This window comes from Euprymna scolopes, chromosome 41 (assembly GCF_053919585.1).
Source record: "Euprymna scolopes isolate OS-2025 chromosome 41, ASM5391958v1, whole genome shotgun sequence".
Taxonomy (NCBI): Eukaryota; Metazoa; Mollusca; class Cephalopoda; order Sepiida; family Sepiolidae; genus Euprymna; species Euprymna scolopes.
Genome location: NC_136522.1, coordinates 10,412,917 through 10,433,843, shown reverse-complemented (window position 1 = coordinate 10,433,843; position 20,927 = coordinate 10,412,917). Strand labels below are relative to the sequence as shown.

General features: G+C 32.6%; 1 protein-coding gene across 16 annotated transcripts in view; it reads left to right on the top strand.

The window, feature by feature from the left end:
- The window catches only part of LOC145266346 (ankyrin repeat domain-containing protein 17-like), a 331,800-nt gene that overhangs the window by 243,617 nt on the left and 67,256 nt on the right, over nucleotides 1-20,927 (top strand). For 8 of the 16 annotated variants that reach the window (XM_080121940.1, XM_080121939.1, XM_080121938.1 and 5 more), the window contains one exon: nucleotides 6,948-7,988. The exons of the other annotated variants lie outside the window; for them this stretch is intronic. In XM_080121940.1, coding sequence (XP_079978066.1) covers nucleotides 6,948-7,988 — 1,041 coding nt within the window. The remainder of the gene's footprint in view (nucleotides 1-6,947; nucleotides 7,989-20,927) is intronic. 16 annotated transcript variants of the gene reach the window in all.

Below are 20,927 nucleotides of genomic sequence, written 5' to 3'. Positions count from 1 at the left end.
GGGAGGGTATTTTGAATATAGACTCCAAGCCCGTGCATGTCTGTCAGAGTCCTTAAGCCAGAATGGAAGATATCTGGGCATGTCAAAGTAGTTAAAGGGGATGGAGGAGTGTAGGTTAGTCTCACTTAGTGCTAAGATATCCGGGGTATTTGTTAGGAGAAATGCTTGTAAGCTTGTTTGCATTCGAATAGTTTCATTTTTATTATACGAAACAGCCAAACACTCGAGACGCGCCCATTTTGCTTTTTCTATATTAGATATTCTGCTTGTGTTCCTTAGTTCATATGTTACGCTTTAAAAAGGGCCAAATATAATTTTTGAAGGTCAAACTGCTCCAATAAAAAAGGTCAAAATCATGAAATTTGACTTTAAAAGGGCCAACCTGGCAATCCTGGACTAGAATAGGAATGACCTCCCTCTGATGTAGTCTTGTTTTCAATTATCATCTATATATTAATCTGATAGTGTGTGTTAGTTTGTGTGTCACGTTTACATCTTTTTTTTTTTCTTTTGAGTGACTGTCATTTAATTGTTACTGGCAGGGGTGCCCAGCATTGCCCAGGTGTTTCTAGATGTATAAAAGAAAAAAAACATTGTAGTAGGCAGGCAGGCTCGAACCCGCAACGCGAAGGCGGAAAAGAAAGTGAAGGAAAACATGAGTTTACCGTTACAGTGACCCAAGTGGAAGTGTAAAGCATTCAAATTTAGCGATGTCAACCATTATGCCATAACGGATAGCGAAATGAAGGAGTTGGTCTGGCTGTAGGCCAGTTAAGCTTTCTGCTTAATGCCGTATTTGTTTCACCACGATGTTGGGGAAAACCAGCTTCCCCCAAAAGGGGGGGGGGCTATGGCAGTGTCCAAATGAACAGCAATTATCTGTTATGAAAGGTTTTCCCCACATTGATCAAAGCTTATTGCCTTCAAGACGTCCTGGACGGAAGGCCATGAGGCACTTGTGTTTGCTTCGATCAGTTTCGTTTTATTTATACGAGAAAGACAAACAAACACTGGAAACACAGTAATGTTTTTAAAACTCTATCAAATAAAAGATAGACGATGTCCGTTTGCGAATCGGAGATATTACGATTTAGGAAGTATAAGGAAAAGTTTCCATAAATATAACCGAGGCGAGAAACTTGATGAAAAAAAAAAGCCTACCTTGGACAATCACAAATGCATGCGGCCATTTTGTCTTTTACATTATAGATAGCCTTCCATTTCTTATAATAAATAATCTTATCAAGAATTCTTCATAGATTTTGGTTTCGATTATAGCTGAAAGAACTAAAGTTATATATATATATATATATATATATATATATATATACACACACACATTTTTTTTCTTCGTAAGTTATGGTATTGATTCGAGCTGATGCACCCAAGTCATATGGATATATTTTTTTGATTTTTGAAATCACAACTTTATAATACATCAGAATCAATAGAAAAATTGACTCTATAATAATATATACAAAATCTACATAAATCAAAATATATGTATTTTATATAAGTGTATTTTATGACAGGGCTCCGGGCATCCCTGCTAGCTTAGATAAATACTTTTGCAGTTTTAACAAAAGAACTACGATAATATCAGGGCGTTTCCATTTGCGTTGAACATCCACAGAACGCCAACATCAATATTTTACATATGAAAGAGTCCATTATGGAATTTCTACAGGTCCCGCTAGTTATAATATATGATCATTGTTCTCGTAGTGCGTGAAAAGAATTCCTAATTTTGACGTGCAAGTTCTTCGCCGAAGAAACAAGTCACTGAACCCGACATAAAAAAGGGAGCCTTCAGGTGTGAGGTGAAAAGGAAAAAGAGCATTGTCTGCCAAGAGGTACTGGACTGAAGGAGTAAATTACAGGTTGACTAATGTGATTTTATTATTTGTATTGAACTATGTATCACGGTACTACTTTCTGAGTATTTATTAGTACTCATTAATTTATTTCATTTTGATCAGTTCTATATTTAAAATACAATAGACACTATTTTCATTGAAATCTTAATGCTCATATTTGCTGCATTGTTTTTTTTTTTTTTTTTTTTTTTTTTTCATCCAAAAACTAATTTCTTGTTCTATTTAAAAAAAAAAAAAAATATCCATTTTATCCAAACATTGTTGATTAAATATTTCTTATTCTGTGAAGTTTCCATGGATCCTGCTAGTAATATTTAAAAAAAATCTGTATGAGGGTCGTTCCAAAAGTAAAAACTCTCTTTTTTCCTCAAAAAACAGTTGAAATACAAAGACAGAAGTGATACCATTAAAATGGACAACCTTTTGTGCTCCAGAACTTATTTGTCTACATAGTTACAACCATATTTAACACACTTTTGTCAGAAATTCAATGACACGCATCCATGACAAGAGGTGCTTTCTCAGTCTCACACCATCAATATCTACAACAGAGATGAGACTTTCAGGTCATGAATGCATAAGTTCAGTCACCATAACACCATAACAATGCAATTTGCAATTCTCTGATCCATTCCCACAGAATAAAAAAAAAAAAAGAGGCATTACATTTGAAACTCCTCTCGTGTGTGTGTATGTATTGTATGTATAAATCTTTAAAAAAACTGGAAAGATGAGATATAGGTAAAATATTTTCTCATGTTTTTCCTTATAAGGGAAATGGATTCAATATTGTTCATTAGTGTTTTTTATTCAATAAGTCTGAAAGGCTGTTCTTGTGAAAATTTTCAAACGACATAAGGTTTGAATTTGTCCGAATAGTCTTGAAAAAATTGTAACTAACGATGAAATACACTATTCGTTGCTATCAATCTATTCTTTGAAGTTTTGGTTTTGTTAAAACTATATATATATATATATATATATATATATATATATATATATATATATATATAATTTCCATTTCTTTCTTTTCATCATTAGTTAATATTTCAATATTAACATGTCTGCAGGAATAGTCGGTGTTGGTTGATTTCTTGTATCTGAGAATTTGAATTTCCTCAGATTAATCCGAGCGTAGAACCTGCATGGGCAGAGAAGAAGGTAGGCAGTGGTGGGTGGGGGTTCTTTCTGTTCGTCTTTTCTTGCAGTCCTCTTAAATCTCCACCAATCCTCATATTGTTTGGTACCGGATATAGCCTGTTCAGAATAAACATTGTGCTTGACTCCTACTGGCAAGAATAGTAAATTATTAATATTGCAAATTTATTTAGAAAAATTTTTCTGAATAAATTTCAAATTTACATAGGTTTATGAACACACAATGTAACATTTCTGAATTTTTGAGATGAGAATTGGTTATTTGTATTATTTGGAATCTTCAAACTACTGTTTTTAAGCGTCATTTTCACAATGTTTCAGGCAATATAACCTCCGATTGTCTTCAGATGTATCTTGACAAACTTGGGAATCTGGACAGAATTTGTTTGTAAAAACCTTACTTATCTATTTAGAAGTGCGGCTGATAATTATGCCTGCCAGTAACCTCTCAGGGAATATTCATAGTCTCTAGATTGAGACATAAGGTATTTGTAATTTATATTATTTGCTCTTGTCCTTATCAAATTTATTTGGTGAAAAACAGCAAAGTGCAATAAACCATGTAAAAACTGTATAATTGCAGGACTCTACAGACAACTTATCTTTAGTTGACCTTGTTGACCTTTGACAACTAAATATTTTCGTTTACTAGACAAACCCACATGATTTTTAGAATATGACACCTTAGTTCTATGACCAGTATGCACATCATAAAGTGTTTTTTTTTTTATGTGTAATTCTAAGATACTTGAAAGTATAAACATTCTAATTACTTTAGATATTTTTTTAAACAGTCTTTGTTAAAAAAAAGAATTATATTGTTCTATTAAACTTTTATTGTTTAAATAATTTAACTTTGTTCGTTTTTATATAAAAAAAACGTTGAAAAGATATTTTTCATTCAGTAGTGAGCTTTGGAAAATTGTCGATAAAAGAAATACAATCGCCAAAACATAAGCGTTTCAGTATTTCTAGTCGCCACTTTGAAAAATCACTCGCAAATGCGACTGTTTCAGTCGCGAGGTAGCGCCCTGTATTGCTACGTGTAACATAAGGGGCTGCTGTTAGGGATTTTGTCTAACGGGGGAGTTGAGCAGTGAGATGTTTATTCATATTACATTTAAACTTCTACAGGTTATTATGCTCAGGAAACAGGGAGAGAATTCCAAAGTCTAGTAGTCCAAAGAGAAGAAATTATGAGAGTGGAAAGCATAATGGCATCTAGAGACCTCAACCATAAAGGGGTGGAATTTTGCTGCTTGTTGAGTTAGTCAGGAGTGTGTACATCGAAGGGGCATATGTGCTGAGTTCATCAGAGCACATTCCAATAAAGTACTTGTAAAACAAGCACAGGAATGTGACATTTCAGTGATGGGACAGAGGTCGGAGCTTGACCGACAGCGCAAGACCTATCAGATTTGAGACTATTTTTCTGACACTGTCTGAGCATGAGAGATGAGTGGTAGATGCACTAGCCCAGATATGACAATAATACTCCATGCATGGGAAAATCGTGGCTTTGTAAGGATATAGGATACTCTGTTGTGTCATCTTCTAGCATGGTGGAGGTAGCCCACCTTCTTTGCAGCAATATTGGCAATGTTCTTAACATATTTGTTCCATTTGCTTGTTTGGGACTGTTTTCCTCATCTTCGATATGTAGATATTTCTTCACATTACATTTAAACTTGCATGTCAGTACATTAGGGAGCAGGAAACCAGGAAAGGAATTCCTAAGTCTGGCATTTTGAGGGAAGAAACTATTGCGGCATCTAAGGATCTCTACAGTGTGAAGGTGGGATTTTGCTGCTTATTTGGTTATTCGGGAGGTATTTATGCCGAGAGGGCACAAGTGCTACGAGTTCGTCAGAGCACATCCCATTAAAATACAGTAGAATCCCGAGATACGGTGGTCCTAGGATACTTTTTTTTTTTTTTTCCGATTACGATTGGGAATATGTTTTTCCAGCTCCTGGTTACGGGTGCCCTGTCTTACGGTGTTATTTATAAATAACACTATTTGATTATATACATGTGTATTATATACCGTACTGTATTTTGTTACTGATTTTTAATGCCATATCTCTGGTTTCTACTGTACTTGTAAAATTGGCATAAGGATGAGACAATGTGGTGATGGGACAGGGGTTAGGATTTTGTTGCTAGTGCAAGACCTATTAGATTGGAGACTCTTTTCTGGACCCTGTCTAATAGCGAGAGGCTAGTGGTAGATGCACCAGTTCAGATGTGGCAGCAATACCCTATTAGTTATTATTTCTTATCTTGATTATGATCTGCTCTTCCTTAATTATGAATTTTTATATCATCTTCAGCTTTGTACTCAGTTTACAGTAGAACCCCGGGATACGGTGGCTCTAGGATACAGGTTTTTCAGGTTACAATGTGGAATACAGTGTTTTTCCAGCCCATGATTACGTTATTTGCCCCGCCTTACGTTATTATTTATAATGTCATTTGATTACATTTGTGTGCATTATATACTGTACTGTATTTTGTTACTAATTTTTAATGCTGTATCCCGGGGTTCTACTGTATTTAGAATCTAAGATTTTTGTGTAAGACTAGCTCCTCAAGTAGAATTAATAAAACAAAATCATTTCTTTTTAGAATTTCAGGAATTGGTAAAGGATATTCACCAAAGTTAATTGAAGTCACCAGATCCTTGGATGACTCTCAGTAACTGTCTCATAGATTTTTTTTTTTTTTTTAATATATTTTACGTGGAGATCTTGGTGCATTCCCAAGGAGCCTGATGCTTTCTTAGGGACATTTTTAAGCCATGATATAAAAAATGCATATTCAGATGTATGTCCCCCACCTCCTTTATGATTGTGTTAACAGCAATATATAGGTGCATGATTGACCTAATTTTGCTATATATATATAAAATCAAAATATTAGCTTTTAGAATCCAGAGTAATTGCCAAAGTTTATGGTCAGTCAGAAATTTATATTAAAACTATTCTGACCCTTTTGCCAGGTATGTTAACTCTCAATGATTTTTCCAATGCATCCCAAAGACGTCTGATTTTATTTCAGGGACTACTTTAAGCCATTATAAAACTTATTTTAATTGTTTGTTTTTTATGGAGTTCATAATTGACTTGATTTTAGCATTAAATTAATTTTTTTTATTACTTTTTAACCAAAATTCTTCAGTTTTAGGTTCTTGGAATCGACAAAAGATAATAGCTATTCATAGAATTTTATTAAAACTGCTCCTCTTGCTGGCTATCCTAGCTCTTGTGAAGATCCTATAGGACTAATGCACCTCAAGATGCTGAATTTGGGCTTAGGGCTACCTTTAAAAAATATTTAGATGTTTGTTTTTGTTTGTTTTGTTTTGTTACTATGGAATGCATGATTGACTTAATTTTAGCATTAAATTAATGTTTAAAAATGAATTTTGGTTAAAAAAAAAAAAAAAAAATTTAGAGTCCTGGGAATTTCCAAAGATTTATAGAATTTTATATTAAACCATTCTCTCTTGCTAGCTATGCTAACTTACAATGATCTGCCAGTACATCCTAAACACACCTGATTTTGGCTTAGGGACTCATTTAAGCCATAATAAAAAATATTTGGTTTGATTATTTATGGAGTGCATGATTGACATAATTTTTGCGTTAAAAAAAATTTTTCTTTTCTTTTAAAAATTTTTTTTTTTTTTTTTTTTTTTTTTTTTTTTTAACCAAAATTCTTCACTTTTAGAGTCCTGGGAATTACTAAAGGTTATGGTTTATTCATAGAATTTTATTAAAACCATTCCAACCCTTTTGCTGGCTATGCTAACTCTTGTGAAGAACCTCTAGCGCCAATGCACCCCAAGATGCCTGATTTTGGCTTAGGGCCACCTTTAAGCCATTATATAAGTTCTACTTGTCGTTTCAGGTCAACAATGTCTATCTAAAAACCTATATGATAAGGATTCGTGTTTTTCACCGAGACACTCTAACCAACTCCGGTTGAATGCACAGAAATGGAAGAAGACCGGGGATAGTTATGTTAAGACAACCAAAGGGTTCAACATGCCTCATTTGTATAATTATGCTATCTCACCCGAGGGCGGTATGCTCTCCGATATGTTACCGACTGACCCAATGGACTTTAGACCAGAGAAAATGGAGACGTTGATTAACACAGTCATGGCCCGAGAACAAGAGTGTGGTGATTTTGGACCTGAAGAACAGCAAATCCGTCGGCAGCAAATCTTTGAGGAACTCCAAGAGGTTGAACGAAAGATGCAAACTGCCGAACCAGGTGGGCAACATAGTTTTGATCAACTTGAACATGCACTGCAGCAGCAACAACAGCAGATGGCCCTCGGAGGGCACCAGTTTAGCCCTGGGCCCCTGCAAATACTTGAAGAACAATCCAAATGCAGCCGTGACTGTAGCAGCATACAGCAGACTGAGAACTTGTCTGAGATTCTTGAGTCTTCGTTTGAAAACCCCGATATTAGTAACAGTGTGTACAGTCAGTTGCAAGCGTTTTTCGGTGAACCCCCCCTGACAGGCGATGACTGCTACCCTGAGCAGGCTATCAATCGGTCCGAGGGCAACCTGCTGGTCAATAGTAAAGAAGTCCTGAACAGACTGATCGAAAGACAGAGGCAGGTGAATCGGGAGGTGTTGACCACAGTCACCTCAGCAGCAGCAGCCGCAGCAGCAGCAACAGTGTCCACTACTGCCACCAGCGTGGCCAGTTCGCTTCTGACATCTATTTCTTTGCCATCACCTACCTCCTCTTCCTCTGTTTCGTCTTCCTCTTCCTCCTCGACATCGGTCATGGCAGCCACACCAGCGTCCACCTCCGCAAGTAATTTGAACAATGGACAGAACAAGGGACCACCTTTTGATAACATTGCTGGAAGTGCCACCTTGCAGTCCTTCCCTCTAAATATCGGGCGGCTCAACGAGGAAAACGCTAGAGGTACGTGTGTGTCCCTCCCCCCTCTCCTTCCAACCGACTCCTGCTCACTTGTTCTTGTTCTTGTTGGTTGGTTGGATGATGGTTGGTCTCATGGACACTTGTTTAAAGCTCTCTGTCTGTTCGTAGCCCCAAAATGTTGTGCAGCATGGTGTAAACTTTCATTTAACAACAAAAAAAAAAACAAAAAAAAAAAAAACAATGAATAAATTTTTTATTTTTTACTTTAAGTTTGGAAAGTTTAAGTAAAATATGAGTCTTGGCATGGATAATCTTTGGGTGCGTTAGGCTTATTTACAAAAAAAAAAAAAAAAATTTTTTTTATTTTTTTATGTATTTATTTTATTTTTTTTTTTTCACCAATTTGATACTCTATTAGTCGGAAAATAAGTTTAGCTTTTATTTTATTGACGCAAGTTAGTATATTTATCCCAGGACAGATTCGTGAGAATGAGGTACTCTACCAACCTTTACTAAAATTCAAAATATTTTAAAAGCAATAAAAACATAATTTGGTCATTTTTTTTTTTCAATGTAAAGTTAGACTAGAACCTTGTTCAATGTTTTTATATGGAGAAAAAAAAAACTGGATTGTTTTTCTCTCGTATAAGGCTCTTTGGGTTTTTAAAGTTCAACTTCAATAGCATTTGCTAACATACAAAGCTTTCAGTCTGAATGGCCAATTTCAATTTTTTTTTTTTTTTCTCTTTAATACTGAAATTAATCAGACCTAATTAAGGTTTGCTATAAATGTATAAGCAATCTCTGTGAACACTAATTATTTCTTACTACGAGGGTCACTCCAAAAATAAAGCCTCCTATTATTTTTTTTACTCAAAAAGTTAAGAGCTACGAAGATGGGAGTGGTAATATTAAAATGAGCAACCTTTTCTGTTCCATAGTCACCACCATTCTCAATGCAATTTCGCCAGGAACTCAATGACACATCTCTGCTTCTGACGCACGTCCATGACAGGGATTGAGTTCTTAAAAAGTCCCTCACTGTCAATATCGGCAACAGAGAGATGAAACTTTCAGGTTGTTAATGTATACGTCCAGCCATCATAGCAATGCAATTTGCACGCCTCTCTGATCCATTCGAATTAGATTAAAAAAAAAAAAAAAAATAGGTATTACTTTTGGAACGTCCCTTGTAGTAGAGCTACTTTGTATTAGCCGAGGCAAAAGTGTAACACATTTCTATAAAAAAAAAATTCTATCTCTATCCATCCCCCCACTTAAACCCTACGTCTCATTCTCTCTACCCAGCCCATTCCTCTCGCTGGACACATACACACGCACACACAGCCAATTCTCCTTTATGTACTAGATTCCTGTATGAACGAGTTGCCATTTTCTTTTCAAGTTAGTACATAAAATAGCTGATCCCACTTCTACCGACTTAGCCCCATAAGAATTAATAATTTCTTTTCAAATTTGAGATATTATTCATACGGGACAACGTTGATCAAGAATATACTGACTGTTTTTTGTGTGTGGTTGTTTTATAGTTTTTTTTAAATTTTTAGCTACACACATGCACACACACATATATATATATATATATATATATATTTAGCAAAAATGATAATTAGTAAAAACCTGAAAAGTGCTCAATACTATTGCAGAGTATATATATATATATATATTTTATTACTGGTTTATCTGCTTAGTTGCATATGTTTCTGTTACTGAGTCGTATCAACGATTCAGTAACTTCATCAGATTTTAGAGAAATGATTATGATTAGGAAAAACGATATTAGAAGAAGCACAGAAAAAAAAAGTTAATTAGAATTCTAATTCAGCAACAGTTAAGATTTAAGAAATATTGAAAGATGGTAAGTGACGAGAGGGGTTTAAAATATTCAACCGGACACAGATAAGAATAGAAGTTTTTTTTGGGGGGGGCTAAGATGGGTAAAACTTTAAAGGCGGAGGTAGAGAGGGAGAAAGATGGATAAGAAATAAAAGGAGAGAGACAAGCAGTTAATGATGTGGTGCGAACTTGTGGACTCTAGATATAGCGGTTAAGCGTTGGATGCATGTCATATGGAGTTTGACACGCTAAAGATCTTTATAGTTTTTTATTTTTAGCTGCACACACACACACATATATACACACACACAACTGCTTTTCATATAATACAGTATACCTTGAATATTAAGTTATTTTAAACGCTAATATATAGTTAAAGCAAAATCAATTTTATATTAAAATGATTTCCAATCCTATTGCTGATATTACTCATGTTTTATGATCATTTAATGTTTTATGATCATTTAATGTTTTATGATCATTTAATGTTTTGTGATCATTTAATGTTTTATGATCATTTAATGTTTTGTGATCATTTAATGTTTTGTGATCATTTAATGTTTTATGATCATTTAATGTTTTGTGATCATTTAATGTTTTGTGATCATTTAATGTTTTATGATCATTTAATGTTTTATGATCATTTAATGTTTTGTGATCATTTAATGTTTTGTGATCATTTAATGTTTTGTGATCATTTAATGTTTTGTGATCATTTAATGTTTTGTGATCATTTAATGTTTTGTGATCATTTAATGTTTTGTGATCATTTAATGTTTTGTGATCATTTAATGTTTTGTGATCATTTAATGTTTTGTGATCATTTAATGTTTTGTGATCATTTAATTTTTTGTGATCATTTAATTTATGATCACTTATTTTTTTGTGATCATTTAATTTTTTTGTGATCATTTTTTTATGATCATTTATTTTTTGTGATCGCTTACATTTGAAGTCCTATTTTAAAATGTGAAGGCAACCTTCTAACAAGACAACCACATTCTGCATCTTGTCTGGTGTACTGCAGTGCCGGCTGTGGCTATAAAATCGAAGCTGGTGTTGCCTCTCCAGATGCTTGCTTTGGCAGTTAATAAGGAGACCTAGGTTTTCCCAGTTACCAGGGTTCCCCTCTCGGCATTGCAGACTAAATTCGACGGAAAGGCAAGCCAATACAGCCGGTGTAGATGCAAGAGTTGTCAGAAGTGTGTTGCAGTGCTTTATCATCTGCCTATCGGAACTCAGAACTATACTTTTTTGTTGGGGTTTATTCCCTTAGCTTTTTGTCTTTCCCAAGATATTCATATATAAAGGCAGTGGAACTATTTGCCAGTAGCTGATGAAAATTAGCAAATATTTCACACAAATTATAAATCTATGATGTCATGGCAAAGCTATAATTATTTAGTTATGATGTTTTAAGGTTTATTCATTAAGTCCAAATAGGTCAGTTTGTAGAACCTCAAAGTGTAGATCTCACAATTTTGGTTTCAAACCATGGCGTCTGCTTTATTTGCTGGGAATTTATTATTTACTATTAATGCAATATTCTTCATTTTAAAAAAAAAGTTAGTTTATGTCTCTGATATTTTTAAATGAGAGAAATTCCCTAATGTATTTGTTTAAAAAAATGTATATAACTGCCAGACAGATGGACACAATCTCTATATAAGATTGTTGTAACGTGTTATTGGCATATTTCATTACAGTTTGTGATCTATAAAAATGAAACGTAACCAGCATGGGTTGAGGACAGGCATTGCATGGAGAGAAATGATAGGAAAAAGATAAAATAAATGTGTAATATAAGGCAAGATTAAATCTGGATCGTATAAGATGTGTAAAGAACAGGAGACTCTGTTGGTTTGGTTATATTGAAAGAATGGATGAGAATGATTGGGTGAGAAGAGGTAGAACAATCGAAGTAGCAGGGTCAGTGAACAAAGGAAAACATCAATATGAGCTACAGAATTATGGTATGAACTAGCTTTGAGTAAAATGACAACTTGTCTTTAATCAGTTTGGTATTTTTAATCAAGTCAAAAGAGGTTAATGTGTCGTCAGATGTGTAAACCCGAATCCATTTTTTTGGTGACAATGATTTTCGTTTTTATATCAGTTATTTATTTTATTTTTTTATCTTCTGTAAATAACCAAATTGAAAGATTACCTTGATAAGTTTTCTTTTGTTTGGACGTTGTCAAAGAATGGCAGATATAGTTATTGATGTATTTTTAAATATTTACATTTATTTTTTATTATTTTTTTTCTAAGAAAAAAAAATGTGAATATTGGATAATACATTTAATTACATTTTTCTGGGGTACATATTTAAATATATTTGCGAGTGGACAATTCTGATACCATTACTGATTCTGTTCTAAATTCCTGATCCTGATACAATTTCCAATTACAGTTCCTTTAAAATTATTAAACATTGAGTCAGTAATTCAGGGTGGTGATTGCCATAAAAACCCAATATCATAATATATATATACACACACACACACACACACACGCACACACATAATAGTCAACACATTCAAAACCTGGCTCAGTTGACCCCCTAAAGAATTTCTTGAAATTTTAGATATTTATCCGAAACCACACTAGTCAATAATATAACAACTTTGTGGGCTTTTGTTTTGTAGTTTGGGATTTTTAACTGCACATATCTCTTGATTGGAATGTATGAGATAGCAGTAAATGTCTGGCATACAGTAGGATGCCATATCTTCATAGCTAGAACAAAATCTGAACATTTTTAAAAAAATAAGAGGAACAAAAAAACTTTTTATATATTAAATTATTTTTAATGCTAATATGTAGTTTAAGCAAAATAAATTTATACTATTAAGATTATTTCCAATAATTGATAATATTCGCCCATTTATTTTATGATTGCTTATATTTGAAACATGATGTAAATGATAAATCTATGAACTCACACCAAAGCTATAGTTATTTCTGTTACGGTAATGATTTTAATCTTTGAAAAAATTTTCTGTGTGGACTTTGTCAGAGAATGGAAAATTTATTTATTGATGTGTTAAATTTTTTTTTTTTCTGCTTAGACCAAATATCTAAATGGTTTATCCATTAGTTAAGTTTTGCTATATATATATATATATATATATATAATTTAGTAATTTAAATTTTATGATTGGAAACAGTTGAAATTCAAATCTACAATTTTTATTATTTGAAAAACAATACATTTTAATAAAATATATTTTCTTAGCCCATGAGTTTTCGATGTTTATTCATCTCCTCAGAGGAAAAAAAATATCAGCAAATATTATAAATGCTTTGCACCTAATTTGCTAAATGCAATAAACATAGAAAATTATAATTAAAATTTTTTAAATCATAGAATAAGGGAAATTAGATATTTTTGCAGAATGAAAAGGATATTGAACTTCAGATCAAAATTGTATGGTAAATCCTGAAGTGAAAGTTTTTGGTAACAGGGAGGTAAAATGGTCCAATGCGTATTGGAATTCCTCCAAGGCAAGGTAGCAATCCAAAGTAGGCATGATTCCCTGGTTTCTCCTTTGATTGGTAATCACTGGATTTGCATACCAGTAGGTTTATTGCATTACATTATTCTGAAGTATATAAATATATATATACACTCACACTAGCAAAAGTACGTGTTGACTGGGTTCAAAAACAGCCTACAGAAAATGCACTCTGATTTATGAAAGTATGATAGGTTATGAAAAGGAAGGGTTGTAAATTTGGGTTGAAATTGGGGATATCAAAACCAAAGCAAAATATGATGAAAGTAAAAATAAAATAGATAAACCCCATAATTTATTATACCATACCTGTTCACACTGAAACACTTATCACAATATTCTGTGGATCTATATTAAAAAACCTTGTTAAACTTTGTGACATATTTCCATTCTATGGATGTCAGGTGCGAATGAACCCCCCCCCCTCCCCATAATTTTATTATACCCTATTTCTTCAAACTGAAATATAATTATCAAAGTATACTTACACAGATAGATATGAAAAGTCTTTATTAAAGTTTGTGCCTATTTCCATTCTATGGAGGCCAGACGCGAACGCAGACCCCACAATTTTATTATACCATCCCTATTTAAGTTAAAACATACTTATCAAAGTATTATGTACATCTATATCAAAAACACTTGTAAACATTTTTTTTTTTTCCATACTTTGTGGACCAGGCGCGAACGCAGACCCCACAATTTTAATGAATCCTCATTATTCCAGATGAAACATACCCATTCCTGTGTCTCGATACATCTATCATTATATGTAATCAGGTTTTTAAAATAGTCAACCCTATAGGAGCCTATTCGTGACCAGACAGACACACACATACATTCAGCTTTATATTATATATATATAAATATTAATTTTACTTGTTAAATATGTTTACATGCCTAAATAAATCACTAATAAAAAAAATTTTTTTAAATCAACAGTAGCTCTTGTATTTAAAAGCGATAAAAAATCGTGCATAAAATTTGACGAGGTATCATGACCCTGTAGTAAAACAAAACATCGGATTGTCAATCGAGCTGTTATGGGTTGTCAAAAGTTTAGCCATGCTGAAGACAGGTGATACCCAGAAACATGTATCCATGGATAACTTTTTATGCACGAAAAGATATTTAATATTTGAATAAAATATTCAAATGTTTAGTAAATAAAATTAATAATAATAAAAAAAATGTCCCAAAAAGGGGGTGGGAGGTGACATAAAAAATAGAAACAAAGGGCAGGTAACTCTCTCAAACGCTCAGATGAGCATAATTAAAAATACCACAGAATCACTTATAAAAAAATAAATCAACAACATATATGTATACACACACACACACACACACACACACACACACACAAACACACGCAGAAATTCAAAGATTTAAAATGGCATTTAATTGGGGTTTTAAAACAAGTATTTTTCTTATGTATGTTTTGAAAGAAACCTTTATTAAACAGATCGGCAAAGGCATGGAAAGATATGCTCTCAAATCTTGCCAACATGTTAGAAAAAAAAGTTTTTCTCTTTTTAGAAAAACCTGTTTAAAAACATGTCAGAAGTTCAAAACGATGGAAGTAAGTCGAAGAAAATTGAGATGTATGTTTAAAAAAAAAAAAAAAAAAGCATATTTGTTCGTACTGTTTATTGTTTGAAACCTGATTTAAATGTTATTGTAAATCTTTGAATTTGTATAATTAAAGCTCTAATCTTTCATGCAGAAAATATTGAGCTTTTTTTCTTTTTTTTTCTATTGTGAGCTAGGAACTACTCCGTTAGCTCCAAACAAGATTATCTTATGTAAATCTAAATTATTATTTTTTTTCTTAGTTTGTTCCACTATTTCTTAGAAATTACTTGGCTGATCTGGCTGAAATTTTTGTATGGACCTTTGTCATTATAGGTGCAGCAAACTAAGTATTATGATCTCTGTTCGATGTACAGATAGGAAATAATAGGGATTAGTATTTAATACTCAATCTAAGTCAACTTTTGCCCACTTTTAATAAGCTAAAAAGTTTAGCTTTACTATGATTATAATAAATTACCTTTTAATAGATGTGAATGCCCCACATTTTAAATAAAATTATGGTTTATTTTAATAAAAAGCTAAGACTTCACATCTACTGATTTAGACAGAAATCCAGAAAAGTGAATTTCTGCCTAAATCAGTACATGCAAAATCTCAGCTTTTTATTTAAAATCCACTTTTTTTTTTTTTAAATCAGAAAAATCTTATTCTGACAACTTGCTAGGACTTTACCTCATTATATTTTTTTTTTTTTTTATGATTTTTCTTTCTTTCTCTATCTTTTTCTCTTTTCTGTCTTCATCTGCCTTGCCTTGCCTTCCTTTTTCCTTTCACGAACAGCCTAATATCGCAAGTGTTTTGCTGGAGGGGTGGCGCTCGTGTACGTCCGCCTAATTAACCTTTTTTCTGTAACACGTTGACATTAACCGAGCAAAAGAACAGTTTAATATTTCACACGTGAACGCATCATGTAAGAAAAGCGTTAACGAAAGCAGTGAAATGGCGCAAAATAATCAGGCTTCAGGGGTTAATACCATGCAAATGGTTAATTTGCGACGGGTTTAAATGCCAGATTCGTTTTCAGCGGCCTCGATAACCCCGAAGAGCACAAACTAGAATGGTTGGCGTTGTTACAGTTAAAATAAACATTTACCCTATTTTAATTTTATGAAGACTGTGATTTGAAATATCCGCCATGTATTTATGTGCCTACAATATGGTTGTCTTCAAGTCCAACGTAAACAAGTTCTTGATGAGACGTTCCACTTAAGTTAACAAATTTACCGAATTTCCATTACTAACGATTACTATATTGTCCAATTAACTACTGTACACTCTTTAACCCTTATCCTCGAGTGGCTTCTGGGCCTTGATAAGTGGTGATGCCTATGTGGGGGGGGGATCATTTGAGAAGTTTTATTACCGCACAAACAAGGGCCCAGCGTATAAAATCAATAGTAGTGTTCTTTTTTTTTTTTTTTTTTTTTTTTGTTTTTTCTTAAGACGGTGTGTTTGTAATGAATGTTACTTTAATTCAAGCTATTATATATAAAAATGATTTTATAAAATCAACTGTAGATTCTCTACAGTGCAATGTAGACAACAGTTTATTGTAAAGTAATTCACTGTGGAAAGGCATGTGAAGCCTCCTCCCAGTACACCATTGATTGCCTGGCAATCAATCAGTCGATTTAAATGGAAAATGGGTGATTACACAGATTTTGATGCGAATATGCCTGTTCTGAAACATTTGTTAATCCTCATTCAGTGTCGGGTTTCCCTGCTAGCATATGTATAAAGTTAGGTATTTTTATTTGTTTCTATATTTGGTTGCATAGTATTCAATCTTAATTAACCATATAAAATTTTGGAACACAACTGCTCGACATAAGGTCTACAAATGTAGACTATATTTAGTTTCATACAACGAAAATAAAGTGGGTGGAAGCACTTGGTGAAAATTCAGATAATTTCAACCGGGTTTATATAATAGTGCCTTATAATGACTAGAACTATTTATATTAACATTTTTATTTATGCAGATATGTACAGACATAACACTGGCATGGTGATATTCAAATCTTAATTTATTAAAAACTAAGATCTCTTCAGGCGAAAAAATCTGTCATTCAGTTCATATTTTTCTCTTGCGTATGAAGCGATCTAAGTTTTTAAGTTTAAAACATTGCTATGTCAGTGTTATATCTATACGTGTGTGTGTGTGTGTGTATATATAATCTCACTAGAAAGCCTTCCACAGCCCGAAGATGTATTTATATCACACTCACAGTATTTTATTCATATAGTGTCTTACACATGTTTCGTTAAATGATGGAAATTCAAGTATCTCTTGAGACAGATTTGTGTTCTTCAGAGGGAGGAAAGAAAGAATGAAGATAGTTGGAGAATTTTTTTTTTTTTTACATGGAACATAAATCTGTCTTTGATAAGTTATTTTGTGAAGTTCCACCATTCAACGAAACATGGGTAAGATACACTATATTAATGATAAAATACCATGAGTATGATTTAAATAAATCTTTGTGCTTAGGAAGGTTTTTTTTTTTTTTGTTTTGAAAGTATAAATTCATTTTTATTGAGTTCAATTAATTGAGAACATTTGAAAAAAAAAATTTATTTAACTGATATATTAAAAATAAGTTCATAGGAAAAAAAATGTTTTTTGAATTATATTTCACCTTTTATTTATACTAATCCTTTAATTTATGAAGCTCGATGTAATTACATAGCATATACAAATGACAAAAATCCTTGCACTACAAAACAGGTGTTGTCAAAAATTGAATATTTTAACCTGCTAAAAGAAATAACTGGTAAGATGGGCATCTTCAAATTTGGAATATAGACGTATTTGAAGCAAGAAATGCACAAAATTTAATGAAAAGAACTTACAATTTTGTTTATTCCTTGCTTCAAATATATTTTTGTTTAAAAATTCTATATTCTTACTACAAAAAAATTTAATTATAAATCATACAATTTTTAATTTGCTCTATCGTGTATATTGAGCTATTTGATTAGGTTGGGATTGTCTTATATAAAAATATTTCCTCCAAACAATATTTTGTAAGAGATTAATTAATTTGATTTAACTCCTCTCCTTGTTTGGAGATATATCTAAACAACCTTTTCTATGAATTTTCAGTCTTTCTTTCATTGTATGTCTGTGTCTAATAAGTAGGGCTATGACAACAGCATATTCTTATTGTTTTCACTCTCAAGTATAAAATCCGACACAGTTAATTTAACTGAGAACCACATCATTCTGTATAAAAGCATATAAGATATCAACGGATATACACTCGAGTGTCAAAACAATGAAAAGAATATGCTGTTGTCCTAGCCCTACTAATAAGTGTGATAGACATTATCTCTCTCTCTCTTTCTCTCCTTTCTTTCTTCTTTTTCTTCCTTTCTTCCAAGTATTTATTTCATAAAGTTTTTTTTTCTTGCCTCCTGTAGAAAAAAAAAAAAATAAGCATTTCATAAATTAAAAATTAATGAATTATTCAAAAAGAAAAATGTTTTCCCCTTAGATATGCAGTTGATCACAATTATGTGAAGGCCTTCCATCTCCCCTATATGCACATACACACACTTTACTTTTCTTGACTTTTTCAGATGAATGGATCAAATTTCTCCCTGACATTGTTAATGTACTCCCCTCCCTTTTTTTTTCCAGGCATTTTAATATTTATTTTCCTTGAAATGTATGTTAAGCTGAACGTGATGAACCCTATCAGTTTTTATTTATTTTGCAGACTGTTATCCTCATCTTCATAGTTGTTTTACCACGTTTCGGCCAACTATTCCTGTGGCCTTCGTCAGGTGGTATAGCTGGCCGAAACGGAAAACAACTATGAAGATGAGGATAAGTCTGCAGGTAAGTAAATATAAAAATTACTTATCTTAAAGGATTCCAATAAAAAAAACCATAACAATGATATACTATCAGATTTTATTTGTTAGGGCATTTCATTTGCGGTGTAAACTTCAGTCTGCCAAAACTAAATGTGCATGCTCCACAAGATCCATTTGAACCCCCCTCTCACAAATCCCCCCCCCACCCCCACCATTCCAAATATCAGTTTGATTAATGAATCTGCTAATGAAAAAGGCTTAAAGTGATTGACTATAGTCTGGATCAACCAAAAGGCTTCCTTTTTGTTAGCTCCTACACCTAAGATGTAAGGGAAATCCACACTCTTACTTCATGCAAATATATTTTTCTTTATTAAATTCTTAGGTAAAAGTACAGAATATTTAAGTAGCCCCACCTCTCACCTTGCTAAGAACGGCTTTCAAAATAATGTTATTGCAATATAGTCCATAAACTGTGCAAATTCATTTTTTGGTACTTGTACAGTTTAATCAAGACATTAAAAAATGAAAATATTGAAAAGAGGTTATATTGTACGCATCCGTTTTGGACTGAGGATCTCTAGAAAAAAAAAAAATTCACTTTTCACAGCAGAAAAACACGTTTTTATGAGAGCGCAATGAAGGTAGCCATTTTTGAATTTTTGGACACGCCATGGGAAGATAACTCAGCTCAAAGCGCCACCACTCCTTCCCCATCTTTAATACAAGCTTTTCTTCCTAAAACATAATTATCTAAACATAATTATCCTTTTGCTCAGTATCAGAAATTGTGTTTTCGCTGTAAAAAAATAGCTACTTGATAAGATTAAGTGAAATTTTTTTTTTTCCGGAGAACTTCATTCCATAACGGATACATACAATATAACCTTTTTTTCGATATTTTCATTTTTTAATGTCTTGATTAAAACTGTACAATTACCCATTTTTTCATTGAAATTAACATACAATGACAGTATTCAATAAGAATTCTTTTTCCTGAATTTTAACGTGTTTTCTAACGTTTTAAACATTGGCCATTATTTTCAGTAAAAAAAAAAACGCAAAGTTTTCATCCGGTGCTAACTTTATAATTAACTAGGATTTTTAAAAAAAATTTTTAAACACTAAGTTTTTGTCGGGTATCTTATGTCAGTTTAGATAAACTTGATCGGAATATTACCAACGTTTTTTTTTTGTTTTGTTTTTTTTTTTTTCTCCCTCCATTTCCTCTCGATTTTTTTTTTCTCCCTCCATTTCCTCTCGATTTTTTTTTTCTCCCTCCATTTCCTCTCGATTTTTTTTTTACTCCCTCCATTTCCTCTCGATTTTTTTTTTCTCCCTCCATTTCCTCTCGATTTTTTTTTTTTCTCCCTCCATTTCCTCTCGATTTTTTTTCTCCCCCCTCCCTCGTTTCCTCTGCCCAGCCCATTCCTCTTAAGCAAGACCCATACAAGACAGTTCTCCTTTACAGAATATATTCCTCATGTAAGTAGTCGACAGTTTATTTCTAAGCTAATACATATGCTGACCGCCCCCCCACCACCACCACTTTTTCATGACTAAACCAGGTCCAGTTGATGTTAAGAAATTGAATAATTTTTTTGTAATGTTTAGATATTCATTTAAGTGCTGATCATGATAATAGCATCTTGATGGGTCTTTGTTTAGTAGTTTGGGACTTTTAGCTGGATATACAAACACACAAGCAACTGCTCTTTATATAATAATTTATAGCCCTGGCATAAATATTAAATATGTTAAATACCCCCCCCCCCCCCCAAAAAAAAAAAAAAAAAAAAACAGATTAAATCCAGAGTTAACATCCTTTAATTCGTTTAAAAAAAAAAAAAAAAAAAATCCTGGGTTGTATTAATACATGATAAAATCAAAAAATGTGTTTAATTCTTCATATCATTTGATGAAAACCTAAAATGAGAGTTCGTATTTTGAGATGAAATTAAAAAAAAGAAAAAAAAAAATTTAAACACTATTTAAAAATACTAAAAAAATGATGCAGGTGAATTGCAAAGTAACTTTTATTGGCTATGGTAACATTTATTTGTTGCATATTTGATTTTTTTACCAGTTTTTTTTTTTTCCGTATCGCTGTGGATTGTAAAACAAACCCAGTTTTGTTTTGAAAACTTGAATTTTGTCTGGAGAAGGCCTTAAAAAATTTTGAAAATGGACA